The following is a 23,331-nucleotide window of genomic DNA, read 5'->3' as shown; positions in this document are numbered from 1 at the left end:
TTCAAATGAAATTTTATGGTGCCTTACAGTAAAAATTCTCAGTTAAGCATGACAAAAGAGATTCAATTATTCATTAATTGTTTTATAAACACGGTAGTTTGCACACTAATATTTCAAGACCAGTATCTTATTTCTAGGTTTGTAACAAAAAGAATGTTTCTTTAGGAATTCAAGGGACATTTTTGTCTTTCAACACAGAAATAAATTTTAAAATAGAATTTCAACACAGAAGTGTGATAGCATGGCCAAAACTTATTCTAGATTCTTGATTTGAATTCCTTGTTAAATTACTAAAATCAAGTACCAAGTCTTCCAGTTTATATGTACAGATAACAGCATTTTATTAATCATAAACAAATATACCCCCTTTTTATGTATTTTTGTCAATGAATAGGGTTTCAATAACCTATATTATTACATTTCTCCTAGAAGCCTAATCATTAGGAAACCATTGCCACCCTTATTACTCATAGATATCATCAGTTGATTCGAAATATGATTTTTCAAATGGTAATGAATCAAATCACCTTTAGCTTCACTTTGGACTTGTCACAGATTTATATTATATAATGTGATATTCAAAAGCATCTGTACTACTGGCATCCTTTGTTACACAATTTTTCTTAAAATCGTTATTTATTTCACTGCATTATTTACAATTAAGGAGTTACATGAAAAGTCATCAGTGTTCTTGACTCTGTGTAAGTTTGATAGGCAGTCTTCTAAAATAAGTAATTTCTCAAAAAATTGTCTGTGTGTAGACATACGTTCTTTTTACAAAGTCTGCCAGCAAGGGTTGAATAGATTTTGTAAGGACAATTTGTAAGGAGAGAAATATTTATTTGATCATTAGGGCAGTCTTTGGAATTTTTAAAATTTTCTGTAAAGTTTCATAAGAATTTCTAGTTCTTAGAAACATCTAATGAAGACCAGAATCATGATTTATTCTGCTTCCCAGAACATGATTAAAGAGTATAAAAGTAGGGCAGCTCCTGGGAAATTAATTGTTCCTTTTACCTAGTTTGGTTTTTTTATTTTTTATTTTTTTTTACTCCTGATCTACTTCTTGATTCAGCAAGCTACATAAACAGGTGTTATGGACTTAGCATGTGATTACCTTTGCATGTGAATGTAGACCCGTTGTCTCAGAAAAAAAACCCTAATTATTGTGATGAATGAAGACTTAAATGCATTTCTAAATGTGTTTAAACACATTTGCTGATTCAGAAAGTGGAACTATATAGATAGAAGAGGATATTACTGACCGTCTTGTGTAAATTAAGAAAAATGTGAAACAGAATCAGATAAACATCAGAGCTTTCCATTATTTTTTTCTGCTACAGATTCTGAATTATCAAGGTCTTTCCTTGAACTGATTTAGAAATATTCATGACTAAAAAAATCTTCTAATATGAATGTTCAATACAAATGTATATTTTTGGGGTGAAAATAATCAATCAGAAACAAAAGCACAGACTGATAACATCTTAGACTTACGATAGTGGCAAGTAGCTCCCTTGTAACCAGTATTGGCACAGCTGCAGTAGAAGCTGTTCCAGGACTGTGAGCACTCACCACCATGCTCACAGTAATTAGGCAAACATCTAAAATGAGAAACAAAGACCATTTTCAGGCTCTTTTCCATTAGTTTTTCATGTCACTTGTACCTACCAAAGAATGCAAAATCATAGAAAAGAATTATAATAACATGAAGAATTTCTTCAAGCGTATGGGGGAAGATGTCAATATAATTACTAGAAAATTAAGAGTATTTCCCTTCTTGTTCCCCGCTATTCCTGTTGCATATAAGAAATATATTAATTATATAATAAGCCCGTGAGAACAGGAATAAAGTATAAGATGTGTAATTGTTACTATTGCTGTTCAACTCTCTGCAATTCAATACAGAATGATAAACCAATCAAAGATTTGCATGCTGATAATTCACTAGCAAGTTTTGCAACTAACAGGATTTTTTCAACAAGATGTATGACAACTAAGCATCACAAGAGATTTCTTCCTACTCTTCTAAAAATAACACAATTTTAAAAAATCACACAACAAATAAAACTGAACTGAGAGCTAGCGCTTATTCTGTAATCATGGTTACTTCCTATTCTAGAAAGAGTATAATATTCAGTATGTCACTTCTGTCACAAAAAGTAACTACCAGTAAAGCCAGTTTTCATTCTGGTGATATGAGCAGAAACCTGAAGAATTTTGGTAGCTTTCTTCTGGATTTACAATTGTTGACTGCAAAGAAAATTTGTCTGTAACTGCTTAATGATTAAGACTGTAGCACTATACCTTACTATAAAATACTGCATGAGATGAAAAAAGAAAATTTATCTTTTTTATAAACACAACTGAAAAGATACTGAAATAAAGTGACACACTTTAACCAATTATTTACTAGTTTCTCTCCTTAGAAATTAGTTAATATTCTAATTGTAGTGAGTGTATGTTTATATGTGTGCATATGTGATACAGTTCAGAAAGTATAAAAAGGCTTTATTGTTGGCATTAACCACAGAAGAAAAAAAAAAGAAAACAGACCACTAAAATTCGCGGGATCTTAAAATACCTTTAAATTCATTCAAGAATTCTTAAGAGAGTATTAAATAAGGACTGTAGAAAGTCCAGCAGTTCACACATCTGCCCTATGAATAATTCGTTTGTTCCTCCCAACTCACAAATAATTTTATCTTCTTTTCATGTTTATAAACAAGGATAAGGAGATGCTTTCAGAGATAGGAAGGAAAAAAAAAGTAGCAGGTAAAGTGTAGGTAAAATAAGTAAAGTGATACAGCAAATAACTGACATTTCGGCCAATGGAAGAGCTGACCATGTATGTATTATCTTATTCACAGAATGTATGTTTAAGACAGGTGTGTAGATGTTATGTGTCTCAACGAGCTCTGGTTTGAAACACAGAAGTGAAATTTAGACACCTGGCTTACAATTACTTTGATATTATATGCTTTGTTTGAAGGAATTATATAAATGTGCATAGTAATAATTCTTACAATAAATGCTTAATTTTGCTTTCTATGGGTATGACTAGTCATCAGTTATTATAAATATATATGTCCTCTGACATAACTGTCATTCGGTACTTTCAGTGCATCCTCTAACAGCTGGTCTGCTTACATGTATTTTAGTCACAGTTTTTCTTGACATTCCTTTTTGATAAAGACATCATTATCAAAAAATTGTAAGTGATTTACATGGTCTTTGCTTGTATTGACTTCCTGTCCATATTTATTAATCTTCCTAATAGTGCTCACAAGATGAAAAGCTTAGATGAAATTAGTAATGCTTGAACCAACTTTAATAGAAGTGAAAAAAATTGAGTGTAATTTAAATCTTTTAACATCACATTATACATCTTCCTTCTATTTAAGAACATATGATAGAAAGTAGACACTAGCTATACGAAAGTGAAGCTCTAATTACATTTTATGCTTCAAACCTACCCAAATGAAGATTTATCTGAGGAAATTTATCTCCTAAAAAAATATTTCTAATATTAGGGAAAGTATTTCTAATACCTCATCTGTAAAGGTAATTTTTTAAGTCATCACCGTGTCTGCTTAAACTGAAAAAAACCCAGCCAGTTAAACATTTACCACATATTAGAGTGATAATATGCTTTTAAGGATATGACACCTGAAAATAATGTTTTTTAAAACCAAAGCATCAGATTCGTAATAATCATAAGCTAACATTCAAATGAGAACACTAATCCAGAACATGAATATAGTTCCAATAAATAAGTTAAGAATAAGAGCTTCACATGTCAATTATCCGCCAAGTTCATTTATTGTACAGTATGTGCTCTCATGGTTTCAAACTATGGCTGAAAGATATTTTGAAAATTATAACTAATTGTTGTAATTTTTATTATTTTTCTTTCTTCTATGTTGAATTAAAAAAAAAAATATTTGAAAACTATTCTAGTGCCAGTGTCTTTTTTCTTTCTGTCTTTTTTTTTTTTTACTACACATAACACTATTGGTTTTTTGTATAATACTCTGTTGCCAAGACAACAAAGGCAGTAACTACTGGTAGGCAGTCCTATGTTTCTGTGTAGGGCTTGATGTTATTATGACAGATTCATCTGGTACTCTCTCCTTAGAGACTAAATGTGCTTAACTTTGTAAGACACTCAGAATGACACTGTCCTTTAAAGTTATTTTATCAATGGTTTATGTATAACTAGCAGTTATTAAACCAATATATATTGATAAAGGAGCTGAGAGAAAAGATATTAAGATGACATATATGAAGAGAATTATTTGCATTCCCAAGAGGTATGTGAGCCATGGAACAGTGTAAAGACATTATATGATGAAAAAGCTAAATGAAGAAGCATGGGAAGAGCAGTGACTGAAAAGAGTCACAGTAATTTAAGTTTAGGAGGAAGAATTGGAAAGTTTTGGGAACTGAGAAAGCAGAAAATAGGAAAACGGTAAGGATTTTTTGTTTTTAAAGAACAGGTTAACAAATTATATCCCAATGAATAAATGAATGATTAACCAACCATCTGTCAATGCGGACTGTAAATCTGATGAAGTAAAAATACTTGATGTCTGTTACATGTTTATATATATAGATAAGGAATGGACTCAATAGTACTATTTTCAGTTTGTTTACTGTTGCACATAAATTCACATCACTACACGAACAGTAATTTTTATTTGTGTAGATGCACTTTAATTGTGTAAAACTACTACATTTTAGTGGTCCACTGTTTGTACTGCAAAAGCCATCAATAACTCTAGTGTAACAATAACTTCACTATTTGGAACTGAAAGTGCAATGACTCCTGTAAAGACTCAAGGACAAAGAAGTGGTTCGTTTCCCCTCACCTGTAGGGACAATATCTGCCATCAGAAGCACAGAGGCAAAAATGCTGATTACTTTAGCTTAGGGCAACAAAAGACATGTAATAATCGTTGTAGAAAGAAAATATTTTCTCTCAAACGATCAGGTGCAAAAGCTACCTATCAGAAATTGCTTAATACACGTAAATAATTTTAATGTTGGCAAAGAAAGTATATAATCAACTGGGATTTATGGTGAGATGTAGAATTAGCTTAATAAAGAGTAACATAAAGTTTGTAACAGATAATGAGCTGCAGATATCAAGTGGGATGAAACCATATGAGGAAACTGGAAAGTAGTCCCTGGAGCAAGATAGCACAAGACTGGGAAGGATTGTTTTAAAAAAGTCTATTTTGAAACAACAGATAATGAGTGTAATGAAATTTGTGAAAAATAGGTGGATTAAATATCTGTTTTGATAAGTTAGGAAGACATATGGTAAGTATGCTGAGAACTGAAAATTAAACCTGTCAGAGCTAGAGCAAGAAAGGTGCAATTGTCAAGATATAAGAAGAAACTAATTAACATTAACAAATTTTAGAGAAAATTAAACCAATCAAACAAAAATCTTCCGTACCTTTTTTTTTCCCTTTGTTATCATCGATCATGGGAAATCACCTACAATTTTGATGAACTATGAGAGTAACATAAAGGAAAAAAAAAGGTAATACAATGACAAAAAGTAATAAAAACACTTTGAAAAAGACAGGGACTGGGAAGTTTAAGTGGCTTACTGAAAAAAATCCAACCAAACCAGATGGCAGTGGTATTGACATACAATAAGGATGGTATCTGTCTTCATACGCTGTGAAAATTCAGCAAGATAAAAATGTGAGGAAGGGTTATATAGAAACCTAACTCTTTTCTTGTATTGCTTAAAAGCAACAGAAAAGCAATCAGAAGGGTAGGGTGCAAATCTGAATAAACTGAACTTTGAATAAGAGACAAATGTTATGACATTTGGAGTAGTGTAAATAATGAGGAATTTCTATATATTGATATTCCCAGAGGGACTTTATACAGGTTTATATACACAAACCTATTTTTGAATACCCACATATACACCCTTACATACTATGTTCATTCAAAAACTGAAGGGAACTGGAACCACTACCTGAGAAAATGTACCATCTTTCTTTAAAAATTTAGGTAAAACATCTCAGTGTTCATGGAGGAAGGGATGGTTCCTAAACCACAGCTTTGAGGTGAGAATTTTGGGAGGTTCCCAGTTACAACATTGAGAAATCCATGACAAAACAGAGACAGAAATTAGCATCAGTTACATTGTGGGCCAATTTGGTGACGTACTCCATTCATAATCTTGCTTAAATCTTTTGTAATGTGTTTGACTATAGAATATACAGATCCCCAGATCACATTCTTTTGGCATGATTCTGTTTCAGATTCTGCCTCTTTTCTACAAGTAAAAAAAGAAAAAAAAAGAAGAAAAAAAAAAGGCGAGCAGTGTAATTGGAGTGAGTTTAATTCCAGAGTCAAAAAACCAGCAATGATACAGGGCTTTAGAAGCTAGAAGACAGTGTCATGAGATCTATCAGGCATGAGAGGAAAGAGGCAGTGAAAGAAGTTTGCAAAGTGAGAAAATGAATCAAAAGAAAAAGAGAAAGCTAAAGAGAAACATAAATATATGGTGCATCCCAAATACAAATTCCTAACGAGTTAGGTGAAGTACCCTACACCGTACCCTAAAGAGTACGGTAAAGTTTTGACTGAGGCCAAACTCTGTTTTCTCATATGTCTGTCACATATACTGCTTACTGCAGAGTCAGTCTTTAGTTCAGTAAGTGATAAATTAACACTAAGATTTATATATATGTGACTGTATGTGTTCTCAAACACGACAGATGTGGAAAGATTAGTGAGATTGTATATTACAACCTAACTGAAAGGATCGCATTGTAGGCAGCTTTTGGAGGTTTCTTCCGTCAGCTTTTATGAACAATTATGTGAAGAACTAATACTATTTTTGTCTTTGAATTGTAAGACACTGTCACTTTCTTCAAAATAGTAACCTGCATAGATTTTCATTGCGTTATCCCTATGAACTGAAAGCAGGTCTCAGAAATACGTCTGTGTGACTGAACCTGAAATTGGCTATGGTCTTGAAGTAGATCTCTTCCTGTCTTATTTTCCCCAAAGGAAACAATTTTAAAACTCATATAATCCAAAGGTCAGACTTTTTTAGATGAAAAGGCAACTTCTGAAGACTAGAAATTTAGAGAGTGGGGGGAAAGTGTTTATGTGCTCATCTTTCCCCTGCCTGATGTGTCATTTCAGTACAACCTTTCAGCTTGGCCCAAGGCAACAGTTTCTTGACCAAAGCAGACTTTGCCTAGGTACCTGTGACTGCATTCTCCTGACTTTACAACAGAAAACTTCTCCTTCCATTGTCCATTTGTCTGTCTGCTCCTGGTCTTCTCATCAGCCTCTGCCATTCTGTAACACCCATTTTTGGTCATCCCCTGCCTTCTCCACACTGACTCCAGCTATGTCTTTCCCTCAAGCATTTTGATCTGTTTCAGGGAAGGTACACTGTCTTTCTGTCCTGCAGAGGGAGACACTTCAACCAATTCCTGTTGTTAAGGTAAATTATAATACTATCTATTGGTAATTTTGAAATCAGTTTTAGAGACCGGAGCCTAAAAAGATTGCTCACTCACTGTGATGAATACTATTTACTGTGTTTATGGATGGGCAGAATAAAGGAAGCAGCAATAACCTGTAAGAAAGATAACATTTCAAAAGGTGGATGTGAGTATGTGCCACAGGATTGGGATTTTGTTTACAGAATTACTTGAAAAGAAAGCAAGACATCTGAAATTTTTTAGAAATTTAAAATAATTTTAACCCCAGTTATTCTAATTTTATTTGCAGTGCATGGAAATCTAATTGCTGTGCTAATATATTGCATTTATTCTAGACTTTTGAATTCTTACAGAAGAAGCAGCATGCCATTTTGTAAGCATTCTGTTCTTTGTCATCAAGTCAAAAAATAAATCACTCAAATAAAAGCATTCAGAAAATAAATCAATGAGTAAATATAATTTTCTTACCTGTCTGTAATGCCACATAAATCTATTTGAAGGTCACTGAAATTGCCAAAAACATTTTGCTGAACTGAGATCATATCCACTGCTTTGTTACCAATGGAAATGAGTCGCATGCATCCTTGAAAGCCACCAAATGAGGTATTACATTCAGAAATGTTTCCACTACTTGGACAGCCTGAAAGAAGCATAAAACGTGGAGCTGAAAAAAAATTTTTTATTGAAAAATGTATATATTCCGGAAGTAGATTGAACTTTGATAATCTCCAGGTGTTGCAAACTTCGTGGGTGGAAGACTCTAGCCAGAAGCTCTTCTTATTAGGCACAACTGATGCAACTGTAAAGGAATACTTCTATACAGTCTTACTGTTTTTAAAGCATATTCAGAAACATCGTTAAAAATTTGGGTGAAGGATAGCTCAAGCATCAGTTCCAAAACAATATATGGAATCAAGATGTGAACAGATTGACTGACTGACCTTAATTAGAAAATGTTAGGTCAAGTGCACATGAGTTGGACAAGTTTTAAGTCACAATTGAAGTCAAATAAAATTAGTTATTAAGTACAGTGATTTTAATATATCAAATTGTCCAGAAGACTCTGGAAAGTACCAAACACAATTTCTTGATGCAGGTCATCAATGACTCAACAAGGAGGTATGACCTGTTGGACCTGCTACTCATAAACAAGGAACAAATGTTTAAAAATGTAATGGTCAAGGACAGTCTTGGTTACCACAAACATGATGCTGTGGAGTTTATTATCTGTAGAGAAGAGAGCAAGAAAAAAAATCAGAGTTACATCCCTGGTTTTCAGAAGAGCAAATGCTGGTCTGTTTAGGACGTATTTTGAGGATCCCATTGGAAATTGCCTTGGAGAGCAAAAGATCTGGATATTTTTCAACAAAAAGCTCTTTGGAGCATAGGAAGAGTTGTTAGTGATATCAAAATAGTTAAGAAGGTGTGGCAGAAGGTCTGCAAAACATGCAGCTCCTGAGTGAGAACAAACAGAAAAAGAAAGTACACAGAAGATGGAAGAAAGGACAGGCAATTTGGAAGGGAATACAAAGACATTACTTGTATGTTGAGGAATGCATAGGAAATTCAGAACTCAGGAGGAGTCAAAACTATCAAGGAAGGTGAAGTGCCGCAAAAATCCTTCTATAGTTACAACAGTAGCGAAAGGAAGGCTAAGGAGATTACAGGTGCACTACCTCATAGAACAGGGAACCTAGTGACAAGGGTCTTAGGAAGAACTGGTCTGTGCAAGACCTTCTTTCTTTGGTCTTTACTGGTAAAACTAATCCTTAGGCTTCCCATGTCCTTGCAGAGTATGAAGAAGGTAAGCAGTACCCACAATAAAGGAAGAAAGAGTCCAAGGAACAGCTGAAGGTGTGGCAGAAACCGGTCAATGTCATTGTAACAATGACCATTGTCATTGTGAAGCTATCATTTTTGTCTTCAAAAGTTCTTGGCAGTTTGTGAGCTTCTTGTCAACTGGAAAAGGAAGATGTTACACCCATCTTCAAGAAAGGTGAGAAGGAGGGCACAGGAAGCTAGAGGCCAGTCAGCCTTATCACAGTCCCTGGCAAGTTCATGTAGCAAATCTTCCTAGAAGCCATTTCTAAACATGGGAAGGACAAGAGAAGGTAACTGGGTAACTTTAGCTTCAAGGTTAAATCATGCTTAACCAAAATTTTTGTTTTCTTTGCTGAGGTGATGGGCACTGGGGACAAAGGGAGAGTAGTGAACATTGCCTACCTCAGTTTTAGCAAACCCTCTAACAGTTTTCTATAGTCTACCTATCACCAGATTGACAAGATATGGGCAGAATAAACAGAAAATTGACGATGAAAAGTCTAGCTAGTGGTAGGCAGAGTCTTCTTCAGAGATCAGTACGGAGAACTATACTGTGTAATGTCTTCATTAATGACCTGGATTACGGGACAGAGTGCACTTCCAGCAAACCTGTGACTGATACCAAATTTGGGGCAGGGATCAAATGTTGGAGGGCAGGTCTGCTACTCAGAAAGACTAGGGTAGGCTGAAGAAATAAGCTGATAAGGAATGACATGAAGATGAGTAAGAACAAGTTGTTTAATCTGAGATGGAACAAATTAATGCAACTATCCAAACTGAAGTATAACAGTATAGATCCATAGAGAATGTCCTGGGGTCCTGGTAGCCAACGGGTGGACCGTGAGCCAGGAATGTGTCATTGCAGCACAGAAGGCCAGTGGCATTGTTGGCTGTATTATCAAAAGCACAGCCAAAAGTTCTGGGGAAGTGGTCCTTCCCTCTATGTGGCACTTGTGAGGTCACATCTGGAGTGCCGCAGTTCTGGATTCCTCAGTTCAGGAAAGACATCAACATCATGGAGTGAGTCCAGCAGAGGCCTCAAAGGCGGTCAGGAAGCTTAATGCACAGCATGCAGGGGAGGCTGAGAGAGCTGGGCCTGTTCATTCTTAGGAGGATAATGTCACCTGATAACGTGACAGAGAGAAGGAGTCAGTCTCTTTCCAGAAGTACACAGTATTGGGACAAGAGGCAAATGACAAAAGTGAAAAATCACAAATTCTGGTCAGTGCCTTTACCATGATGGTAGTCAGTATGCGAACAGAGGACTTATGAGATTTCCATCCCTGGAGCAGCTCAAGGTTTGGGTGGTTACAGCCCTGAACCTGATTCTGACCTAATCGGACTTCTTTAAAACAGATGGTTGGACTATGAAATGACTGGTTGTCCTACCCAACCTATAAATAATATTCTGTTAGTATCTAATACAGTGGTTTGTCTATTGTGTTATTGATCCTGAAATGCCTTGTTCACTGATTTCCAATTAATTTCGTATTGTTACAAAAATCAATAAATTAATTTGGTCCTGATTTTAGCCATGTCCATGAACAGGTTTTCCTAGTGGCAGCTGAACAGTTCATGACAAAATATGCCTAGAAGTTTTTCTCTTTGGCTTTCTTCCAAAGGGTAATATTGCTTCCGGAATGATGCACAAGGGCCATTATTTGATCTTGGTCAAACAATACTGCATTCTGGTTCACAGCACCCAAAGACCTTCTTGTTTCATGATGTTAGGAAGCAGTGACTTTTAGGACGTTTCTCTATTTCACAGAGCTAATGTGTACTTTCTGAAGTCTTGTAAAGACAGTGCAGAGGTCTACTACATGGGGAAGAAAAATGACAGTAGGAACCAGTAAATCTTTTCAAATGAGTGTAAAACAGCCTGAATAGCATAGATATGTTTTTAAGAAGCATACAATAGGAAATGAACTAAAACCCGAAGTAAGTAAATCAATTTTCAGCATGTTTTACTCTGGTGAGAAACCAACCTGTTCAAAACTGTTACAAACTTTCTAAAGGAAAATGTTTATTATCTATCTGGTATATTACTTAAAGAACAACAAATCCATGAACTTGCAAAAGTCCAAAGAGAAGCACAGTAACCTTTCTGCACCTTTCACACAGTTATATAAATCAGCTATAGGTCTAGCCACATTCTTTACAAGCATTCTGCAATAAAATGGTAAAATAAAATCTGTGATATCTGGTGAAAAATCTGACACTCATTTGAAAATGAGATGCTTCCAATGGATGAGATGCTTTAAAAAAAAAAAAAGCCAGAAAAGGCAGAGAAATATATCTTTTACACTTAGCTACCCTACAAAATTGTGTCTCAGATTTTTTGCTTGGTGTCTGTCTTCTAAGAGCTGTCTTCTAGTTCTGTTAGAGAAAAGACAACATCATTAATATTAATGAAATTGGGATTTCTTATTATTGTGGGCTGGATATTAAAGATAGGAAGAAATCCTTTAACAATGAAGTTCACCCTATGGGCTTGTGGCAATATTAAATAATATTTTCCTGTTATAGTTGCAGTGATTTATTATTAAAAAAACTGAGAGAAGTATTACATCGTTATTTATAACATGACTAGAAATTGTGCTGACATAATGTTAAAGTATTTCCATGTTTTTTACACATTTTCCCAGCTAAGCATACACATTTCTTGCATACTTTGTATTCATTAAAACAAGTGAACTAAACACCGTATCTCTAGGACATCTCTCCTGGAAGGCTGATATTCATGTCTTAACAAGCAGCATGTAGAAACATGGTAAATATTCATATAAACTTAGAAAGACACTCAAAATGCATTGTCTGCATTTTGACACTGGTATATGAGACAAATTTTTAATAAATAATTTTCTAAACTGAGAAAACTTCTACTAGTTTTCCCTAAGTTTGTACGACATGCGTGAGCTGCTGATTTCAGCTATAAAGCTGAAACCAGAGATGCTGAGAGGTGGATTTTCAGTTAGTACTTTTTCAGTGTTCTTGGAATGGAGAAGATAAATAGAAATGTCTGTGTACAACTTAATTGAATATGCTACTTCTTTTTGCAACTGCCCACATTTCTCCTGGATCTGTTCACCTCAGCCATCAAACCTGCAATGGTGCAAATCTCCTAATGAAAGATGTGGTGACCTAAAGAAACATAAAACGAAAAAAAAACAACAAAACCAAAGTATTTTCTGCCTATTGAAGGCTGATACTCTGTATCTGTCTCTGATTATCATCCAGCTCAAGGGATAGCTTCAGAAGAGGAGGATAGATGCCAGATATGAGAAATCACATGGATGTTCATGTTGCAGTTCCTCTATTTACAGTATTCTTGTGAGCATGATCTTTCTTTATAACTTAGTGTTTCAAGGGAACTGGTATGTGGGCAATGACTTGGTACAGATTCATTTAGGGTTTTGTAAGCATTCTTCAATTTTCTCAGAAATCTGAGAATTGTCACTAATTCCTAAGCTTCTAATGGATGAAGCATTACGCTAGAGTCAAATATTTAACAACATTCTGATGGTGTTTATCATTGCTATTACATAGTCCATTCCCAACCAATTTAGACCTAACAATCTGCTTTAATCTTTTAGTAACAATATATGTGATTAATGACAAAATCACTTGATAACAGACAACTGCCAATATTTCTAGGGAAATTAAGATGTCCCAACGTAGTTTTTAGGCACAAGTTATATTCTCCAAACAGAGGAAAGTTCTGTCACTGTAGTAAAAAAAAAAAAAAAAAGGTGTGTATTGTGTAAAGAGGGTATTTGCACAAGTAAGCATTCACTTAAAGTGAACACTTGAACTCATCCCAGTGGAAGGTTCTCCCAGAAAATTTCATTAGTTACATAATAATTGTGCAACATGAGAAAGCTTTGTCTGTCTGTCTGACTGTCAGCCAGACTATATTCAGTTATGAGAGCATAACACCAGAAAATGGTGTTCTCAAAAGTGACCAAGTATTTAGGTGGGGTAATTTATTCTATCCAACCCTATAAAACTTTAAGAAAACACAAATTCAACAAACACCGCAGCAGTGCCTGAAAACCACATCCTTTGAGAGGTAAACTCAAGAAGGCTTGAGGAAGGCCAAATAAATCTTGCCATTCAATTAGACATGTCACAAAAAATTGATGTTTCACTGTGGGATACTGCCAACATAAATAAACAACATGTTTTACCTCCAAAGTAGAAGGCATCTCCTGAATAAATTTGCAGAGGTATGGAGGCATGAGCAGACGAGGTCACATCATTATCCACTATTACACTCATACGATTCCTTTTGAGAGAGAAGGATACAGAATGCCACTGGCCATTATTTAATCCAGCACCTGGAAGAAAAAGAAAAAGCAAAATGTAGTATAAACATCCATTATTTCTTATACTGCCTTAATGTTATAGACTTGAAAGGAGAAGAGACCAGTAGAGTAATCATAGCCCATATAAAAACTCCAAGTGATTGTGAAAGAAAATAAAAAATTAGTAAAGAACACAAATGTCCTTTGTGAAGACATAACCTTTTGTCCATTCCCTTGCTTCTCATTTGATAAAGTACTTCAGTGAGTAAATCTTACTGTTGTTACACTCCTAATCACTAGTAATACATCCGTTCAATGTAGTGACTATGAAAAGTAACCTCCCAGTCTAAGGAGGATATGATTAAGATACAGTTGTGATGGCTGATATAGTATTTTACACATAATACACTTTTCTGAACTATTAGTAAAGTTTTCTTCATCTTTTAAAATCATTACAACTCAGTAAAATAGCAAAATCTTGTAGGTGCTAAAAGGTTCAGCAACTGTCATGTCAATGTCATAAGATTATTTTTCTTTCAGTTGTCTCTTTTATTGAAAATGTATGTGAAAGGCTTGTGAGAGTTTAGCCTCTGACACCAAATTACATTACCTCTGATTGTGTAGATGTAAGATGCTACAAAGCAATAAACATAAACCCTGATTCTGGAAAGCACTCACATAGAGATACTTATATAAATTTTACACAAGGTAGTATGTAAGTACATTATTAGCTTTAAGAAGTGCTTTAAGTCAGTCACGGGTTTGGGTGTTCTTCTGAACAGATAGACTTCTGTCAGTGGAGAACACTGAAATATGAAAATATTTGAAATATGAAAAATATTTTTGAAATATGCAAAGTCTTTTCTTGATGGCAGAGTGACTACGATTTGTGATCTGTGATTTCCCTCTTGAAATGTCATGTGTTTATACACTCCTCTCTAGAACGTTTTGCATATTCTAGGGAAATAGTCCACCAGTTAACCAATTAGCTCAAATAAAAGGAAAAGAAATAAAAATAGAGAGATGAGAAGGTCAAATAGTTAAATAACATCGTTAGGATTCATATATTGCTAACTACCACAGTTTAAACAAAAGATCAGCACACAATCCAGAATTAAACCTTCGAATGATATAATAAATTCAGATAAATTATAATCTAGAAAATATCTCCAATATATTTCATATAAGACCAGTATACAATTCTTCTATTATTTGTTTCTCTATTTCATCCACTATGTTTATTTAGGACTGCAGGAAACCTTAAACATTTTACTTTATTCCCAGCCGCGGTAGAATTATATAAAAGCTATGGCTAAGATCTTCCTATGTTCTTATAATAAGATCTTCTTATAATCTTTTCTTACGTTTCCAAAAACAGGTCACCTTTCTACTATAACAGCAGAAAGCACAGAGTCTCAGTCACAGATTTTCTGATTCCATTCTAGCCATTACTTATTTGATTGCAATCTTCTATGAGAATAACAGGATCAATACACTTATAGTCAGAGAAAAAAAAATCAGCATTAAAGCTATCACTAATTTTCTGGGTAAATAGATGCATTTTCTACTTCTGTAAAGCTCCATATTCATAGTATTTATAGAGATGGAGCTTTTACTAAAATAAAAATTGGAAACCCTATTCCGCAAAATATAAATAATATTAATGTTATTACATCTGGCTACCAAAAGGTCATCTGTAGAGGGGTAATCTTTTGGTGTTATGGATTTCCATAGCCCTACAGGCAATATGGAGGGAGTGACTAGAGTTTATATTTTCAAGAGGTTCAGCTGATGAAGAAGTCCCTTTGTACTGGTAGCAGTTAATGTAACTTACAGCAGCCTTCTGGCCGGTGTATTTTTATGTTAGGGCTGTCATACTACGCAGTAAGGATCAAGAAAATGCCTTAAAGCCTAGACATTTTGGCTCTTTATATTTTGACTAGATAATATGATGTGTAACAGACATTTGAAAAACAAAGTAAGAATGTCTTAGAAAAATATTATTGCTACCTTGTAGTATCATGGATATAGATGAATCACTCTGTGTAATGAAGTTCCTAGACTTAACGATTACTATTATCTATCTCTCCTATTTTTAGTACTATTTCACAACAAGAACTCATCAAATATATCAAAAAGTTTTACTAACTTAAAGCAAAAGTCAACAAAGAATCACAAACATAAAATGTCTTTACATCTTTTATAGTGCAGTGAAGCACAGGGAACTATACTTTCATCAAAGAGATAATAAGTATGATAAAATAGGGAATATAAATAATATTTTTTGAGCACAGAAAATTAAGTCTGAGGCATTTTTCCCCCAATTCCCAGTAACATAATTAGATTTCTTCTATAAATTATTGCAGAATTATCCTTCAGTAAGAAACTAAATGGTAAAATATATACAGTCTCTAATGCCACTTGTCATACCTGGTTTTTCAGATTAGCCATTTAGAAAATAATTTTTAAAATAAGAATTATTTTCCTACTTATTTCCCCCTTTCTAGCCTCCATCCCCAGCTACCAAAAGCTCCATTTCTAAGATAAAGGAATGATTTTCTTCATTTGTAGAGGTACTTCAAGTGACTGATGTTTTCCTCAACCACATCTCTGCACTATTCTATCATTTCCTTTAGGAATCAAGAGAGAATCATAGGGTATTTTGGCCTGGAAGGTACATCTAGTCATTTATATCAATCTTCTTCCAAGTGCAGGGACTTCTTTTACTACATCAAAAGTTGCTCAAAGCTCCACACAACCTGCCCATGAACACTTCCAGGGGTGGAACATTTAAATCTAACCTCGTTCAGCTTAAAACTGTCACCCTTTGTCCTGTCACTACAGGCACTGGGGAAAATATAAAACAAACAACACCAAAACCTCTCTCCATCTTTACTATAAACCCCCTTTTAATTATTGAGAGGCCACAATAAAGTCTTCCTAAGGCCTTCTCTTCTCCATCCTGAACACCCCAAATCTCAGCCTTTCTTCAAAGGAGAGGTAGGTGTTCCAGCCCACTGGTCTTTTGGGTGTCCGGTGACACTCTCTGGTTGTCCTTTGCATCTGCTCTAATATGTGCACATCTTTCTTGCGGTGAGGACTCCAGAGCCTGACACAGTATTCCAGGTGAGGTCTCATACTGACCTACTCAATCATTTTGGGATGGATATTTTATCTTTTCAAAGGGACTGGCATGATTAGAGATACTAAACAATGTTCAACTAGCTCAAGTAGAAACTGCTCAGAAGACCCTTTCACTAAGTCTGGGGAGTGAAGAGTGCCATTGTGGGACCACAAGACACTCCTGAGAAAACAGCTCATTTTAGCCCTCGAATTGAGAACCGTGATTAAACTCACATTTGCTTATGTAAAGCCTCTGAGTGGTACGACATATAAATGGTGGAGCCTAATGGACTGCTGACTTTCCATCTAAACATTACATTGTCTGCTCTCCCACTAGGATTTTTAAAAATGCTTTACCAGAAACAAGTGAGGAAAAAGTAGCAATTAGGTAGTTATTAAGCAAGATATCAATTTATTCTCATTAGTACTAGATCTATCATTTTAATATCCAAGTACTAAAAAAAAGATCTGTGGGAAGTCTTGCAGAACAATGACATCCAACCTTAGGAACACATATATAAAAAGACAATGTGTATAGTTTATTAGGAGATCAGTGAGAAACAAAAAGAAAAACTAGTTTAGAGAAAATAATTTATAGATTATTCTGAAGTATAACCACCAAATGCAAAGATTATTAACGTAATTTAATTAAAAGTTCCGTGCAAATTCAAAGCTGCACAGAATGACAGGGTCATATGAAGAAATTGGGTAATAAGATCTCAAACATTTATACAGGTTGTAATTCAATTTGGTCTAATCATTCAACACAAATTAACTTTGTGTTAATTTCTTTTTCTTTAATCTGTGTTATTTCTTTGTGAATATTTGATGACCAAATTTCAAAAGAGACTACAAAGGACAGATATTAAGCACCCATTCTGTAAAAGAAGTATATGGCTTATTATAACTTAATCACTCATGAATTAACATGTTATTCTTCTTGGCTTTCTTGGTTGAAAAATCTTCAAAAGATGCATGATAATGAATTTAGGAAATGTGCTCAAAGAAATGTGCAAGTGTAAAACTGCTAAAAGCACCACCAACTTCAGCTAGTCTGTTAAAATGACTGTGCTTGGCCACAGCTTCTTTAACATACATCACCTAACCGAACTGCAATTGAAATAGCTCCTAAAAAGCCGCATTCATCACTGTTAACTATATGGCACTGATGTTCTTACTAAGGAACTGACATTATCGGATTCTGAGCCTAGGGAAACCTCTTGTCATTAAAATAGTACTCTTCGTGCGTCAGTTATTTTAGATTACAACAAATGCCAGGGCTTATCCTATTACCACCCACAGAAAAAGGACCGAAGTTTTTATGTAAATGTCAATCTTATCCATAGTCATTGCTGGCTTACAGTCTTTTCCTGAATTAAAATAATAAACTGCTTCAAGTTTTACTTTTAATCATTATACACCTGTAGAAATATAATTAATTTCAATGTTTAATTTTTCTTTTTTTTTCTTTTTTTTTTTCCCTCAAATAAATTTTTGATTTGTATCTGGAATTGAAGTAAGGAATCAATCTAAAAGAAATCAAGGCACAGAACTAATATTAAGGAGATCTCATTTTCAAATCCCATCACTGTTTCTTTGCTCTGCTTGGCTGTGCTCTGCTCTCTTTGTCTGCCTTATACAGCCAAGCACATGATTTGGAAATATTTGAGATAAGTGATACTTATTTTGTATTTGTACCATTTTTTTTAAATTTTCTCTCTCTCTTACATAACATTTTAAACTCTGTGGGGTCTGAAAGAGATTTGGGGGCCTTAATTGTTATTATAATTACTTTTTTATGTATTATTTTTATTTCAGCAACTACTCAGTTTACTTACTGCTCAAGTCAAACTAGCACTAAACAGCATCATTAAGCTCTCTCTATTCTGTCTTGAAATCTCCCCTGACAGATGCCTTTGGTTTGGTTCCTATCACTCCAATGAATATACTCTATACAAGATTAATTTTTTCACACATGCAAATCCTTAACTTGTTTCCCAAAAACCAATGGAAAATGCAGTTTCCCTACTTGTTATTCACCTGTTAACTCAGTTTACATAACACATTACTGGAACTAACTTGGCTTCTTTTTCACTGATTATATTCCTGCATTATGAATATGTATTATGAAACATGACTGTGCACAGTTCAAAATAAATCTAGAATCAACATATATTTTGGATATTATTAATGTTCTTTGTGCAGCCAAATTACCCATTGCTTCTATGACATTCTTCTAGCTAGTGGTCTCTGGACATCTTCTTTGCCCCTGGAGGAACCACTCCAATCCCAGTCTCAATTCTTCATCTTCATACAGTCTTTGGAATCCCATTTACCTGCCTAACATCTCTAGTTTTGTTTTTCCTTTCTGAGAACTCATTCTGTAACGTCCATTTTATCCTTCTGCAAGAGGGGGGAAAATTCAATTTGTTTACAACTCTGAGGCGGGCTGTGATGCATGGAGTGTCAGAGCATAGCATGTTACTGGTGAAGCGCTGCTAGGTGAAGATACTAACATTATCAGATGGTGATGTTACAGCTTCTCACCATTTTTTAAAAAGCCACAGAAGATGGAGATGTTGTCACCTCTGCACTGTACTCACCTGTCATGAAAGAAGGTGATTCCTGGCTGTGCCAGCAGTCTTGCTGTTCTCATATGAAGTGCTAGCAGCACTCAGGAAAACTGTGGCGCCTCTTTCTGAAAGAGTCCCAGACTTCCAGACTGGGTGAGAGTGACAGCTGGGAGCTGGTTCTCAGAACCCCAGTTGGTTACTCTTTAACATGACTGTGTCTTAATATATTTGTCCTTACATGTTTTTTACTCGACAGGGAAATGGCTCAGAAGACTAGAGGCTATGCTTTCTGGAAATCTCAGCTCCACCCTGAGGGCTGCCTAGCAGTTTACACCGACAAAAGCACATGACCTAGTCTCAGTTCAGTGATTAACTACAGAAGCAGCCCTTTAGTTCTCAATTATTCAGTCTCCTCCACTTCTCTTTTTTTTCCTTTTTTTCCTCATTATAAGTCTTTCTTTTCTTTTTTTTTTTTTTTTTTTAAATGCAGACTCAAACTTGCCCCACCTTTCTGGAACATAACATGGTGTTGAGAATCCACTGTATACATTTAACGGACAGTTCTGTAATTGAGACATCTGGCAAAACCCAAACGTAATATTTATAATAATATATAACTTTATAGAAAAATTAGATACTTGGTTTCTTGTGAAGGCACTGACAAGTGGTGAAAAACATCATAATGATTTAGCTTGATAGAATTTAACTTGTTTACAGAAATTAACTCGTTTACACTTCACAAGTGAAGAAGTCGCTTAGATGTCTCAGATTTCCCAGATTAGACAACATGAGCTTTATATACTATATGTATGTGAAGCTAAAGACTCAGATTTGCAGCTTATATGACTGTAATTTCTACTTAATCATGGGGGAAAAAAGCATAGATACTTGGTTTTGACAAAAGATTTTTTTTAGAAACATTTGGGATTAAAATGCACACAGGTAAAGCATAGTTACACATACACTAAATGACTTTACATTAACCTATTTTTTATGTGTAGGAATCTTGGGAATTTTTTTCTTGATTTCTGTTACCTGCAGTGATGTCACTCAGTGCTTTTCCTGATTTATGAAGACTGATTTTGACTTTCCCATCACTCAGGTATAAAAGGAAACCACCTGAAGCTTGGTGTAGTTTGCTAGATAATAGAAGTCCCTCCTTGTTCCAAGTGCGAAACTGGAAACTGACGGATACTTCATCTTGCCCTGATGTGCCTGGTAGTGCCAGGTAACTGCTGGAGCTCATAAAAGTGACAGGAACCACCTGTGGCTCTAAACATGAGGACACATTGCCCTAGAAAGAAATGAAACAAATATAGCATTAGCGAATTCAGCAGAAAACAGGAGAACTTTTGTATGGAAATTACAGAGTTTCAAAACATTGTGCATAGAACCTAGTATTTGTAACACTTGAATGTGTTAGGCTAAAAATCAAGTATGAATACTTAAGAACATCATTGTATTAAGAAATATTTCCCTGGTTGTTTGATCAGAACAGACACACCTGCCTGAGCAAAGAGTGGCAAGGACCTTTGAATGAGTGAAGTTCCTAAATTTAACTCTACCTCAGGAGTTAGACTGATCTACTTTGTTTTATTTTGACTTAGCTTCAGGAAGCTTTAGGGACTAGACAAGTTTCTGAATGTCAGATAAAATGCCACTGAATGCAAAGTTTGGTACAAGTATTTACATGAGTCTAAATGCTTCTATGCAGAGAAAAAGGTTGAGCTTGGCTACTGATTGTTTAAAGTAGTGTTAAATTTGATTTAAAAAAAAAATATTTTGCTGGACCAAGGAGCAGTCTTTCCAAATCAGTGCAGCTGGAGATGTGCACTGAACCCAGTATTTGTTTTCACAGATAGTCAGAGAAAATGTCACATATAATCTCATGCTACTTACAAATATGAAACACATACTTCATAAACCAGAAGGAAACATGTTTTCAAGCAGGCACATATGGACAAGATCACAGGTGTATTTAGACACCTAGCCTTTATTTTGTTACCTAAATAAACTTGCAATGAGTTCATTGACAAACTCTGATCTTATCCTGCCTCTGCAGTTGTACTAAGTGATGCAGACAACACAGAAATGAGAATAACACATTTGTTGCATCTGGTGTCAGAGTTAGTTAATACTTTATGACTCTTGATAGTGATATGCACTTTGATCTAAAGATTTGCTAGCATCATTTAAACTATAACTGATTTGTTCTGTATAGATAATCACTAAAAGATTAATGTATTTAAAATTAAAGTACATTTAACTTCTGTTCTACAGAAAGAGTTTTTAAACTTTTGAACATACATAAAACTTTGACTCTATGGCAGAAGCTAAAAATCAATTTAAGAAAAATGTTCCCTAGCCCCTGGCATGGCAAGATATTAAAGTTTATCTGTTTTCCTTTTTTCCAAGAAAAAATTATATGAATAAATAAAAGCTCTGTCTTATGAACACAGCTGTAGAGAAATGAATAGTCAACTGAACTGACCCACGGTGAAAAGGTAGTCATCATATTAATAAACCCTGTTAAATATTAAAAGCTTACCATCTGTGTATTCCCTCTCAGTGTCACCTGGACAGCTGCCTAATACTGTATAAGACCAGCAAAGTGGCCATTTAACAAGGATTCTTTGGCAACATAGATAATTTCTGACACATTTACATTATGAAATATATCCTAAATAGTTTTGAAAGTAGCAAAACAATTTGGATCATTTGAGATAAAGAAATTTCCTATGAAAACTACTTCATAGTTCCCATTCCAGCAGTCCACACAGAGCATCCTGTTACTGTCCACTCCCCAACATCTTTCAGCATCATAGACAGGACATTATACAGAGGTATCAGTTTAGTTAATTCTGAAATATTTCATACGAGCTCTATATGAGAAGACACAACTGTTATCCATTTTTTCATGGGACAGAAAACTTTAACTGATCATATTCTGAACTGAAATCCAAATAAAAATATTTGGCATTTGAAAGATTTTCATATGTTGTTAATTATTTTGAATTGATAGTTTCCATCATATCTCTGCATTTCCAGCTGTTAAAAAAAAAGAATACTGCAAATAGAGATGACTTTCATACTATTGGGGGTGGGGGGTGGGGGTGAGGGAAAGGACTTGAAAAAAACGTATAGAAAACCTTCTGTAACACATCAGAAAGTTGTTTCGTGGTTGGAACCATTTCTCTAAATTGTAGAGATTGGAATAATACAACTGTTGGCCATGTCACAAGAAATACATTAAACCCACCAACCTAAACTACAGCTCTCCAGACAAAGGGCAGTATAAATTGACAAACAGAACTTATCAATAAAAATTATAATGCTCTGGAGAAAACAGAATGGATCGGTGACCTCAGCAATAGAAGGCTTTTAAAATGTACTGCTGGCATTCTTACTAGTTAAGTACAGAAGTCAAAATCAGAGCTTTGATGACTTCAGATACATCTTGTTTTACTTGCTAGATTTTGTACATACACACATCTAAATATCAGCTAAAGAGCTGAAGATTAAAATGCATCCTGCTTTGTCTGCTGGATAAGTCTGTACGGAAGCAAATATAAAATAGCCCAATTAAGTGGTTTCTTGATTATTCTTTCCTTAAACAACATAGATTTTACCAGAATTGTGTGTTAACATGTTACATATGAAAGCAGCTGTGATCTTTTTCCTTTCTCTTTTACTTATTTATTCTTTCTTAACTGTGAATCTCTTACCACAAAGTAGATCTGAGATTTATGCCTCCTGGCCAGGTCAATAATATTCACTCCATTATAATAAATATTTTCAAAACACCCATGAAAGTTCCTGCGTGACAATGTCCCTGATTTTCCAGGCACTGGGATCCCTCCAAAGCTGAGCTTAGAAAGAGAAGAGAAATCAATGATACTATTAAGTAATTTTCTAAAGAAAGAAGTTGCCAATAGCACAAAAGCAGAAGTCAAAGCCTGGCCAATAAAGAATCTTCTATTTTTTGTCTATTCCCTTGTATGACATCTACGCATTAAAAGA

At 34.7% G+C, this 23,331-nt stretch overlaps 1 protein-coding gene across 1 annotated transcript in view; it reads right to left on the bottom strand.

The window, feature by feature from the left end:
* LOC104493534 (contactin-associated protein-like 4) overlaps positions 1-23,331 on the bottom strand; it is a gene marked incomplete at both ends in the record, with an annotated part of 50,410 nt that overhangs the window by 14,481 nt on the left and 12,598 nt on the right. Inside the window, 5 exons of the mRNA XM_010136237.1 lie at positions 1,498-1,604; positions 7,959-8,130; positions 13,499-13,648; positions 20,347-20,605; positions 23,037-23,180. Coding sequence (XP_010134539.1) covers positions 1,498-1,604; positions 7,959-8,130; positions 13,499-13,648; positions 20,347-20,605; positions 23,037-23,180 — 832 coding nt within the window. The remainder of the gene's footprint in view (positions 1-1,497; positions 1,605-7,958; positions 8,131-13,498; positions 13,649-20,346; positions 20,606-23,036; positions 23,181-23,331) is intronic.

The sequence above is a fragment of the Buceros rhinoceros genome, unplaced genomic scaffold, assembly GCF_000710305.1.
Source record: "Buceros rhinoceros silvestris isolate BGI_N320 unplaced genomic scaffold, ASM71030v1 scaffold1725, whole genome shotgun sequence".
Classification (NCBI taxonomy): domain Eukaryota; kingdom Metazoa; phylum Chordata; class Aves; order Bucerotiformes; family Bucerotidae; genus Buceros; species Buceros rhinoceros.
Note: the sequence above shows the minus strand (reverse complement) of the source record. Positions and strands in the feature narration are given on the sequence as shown.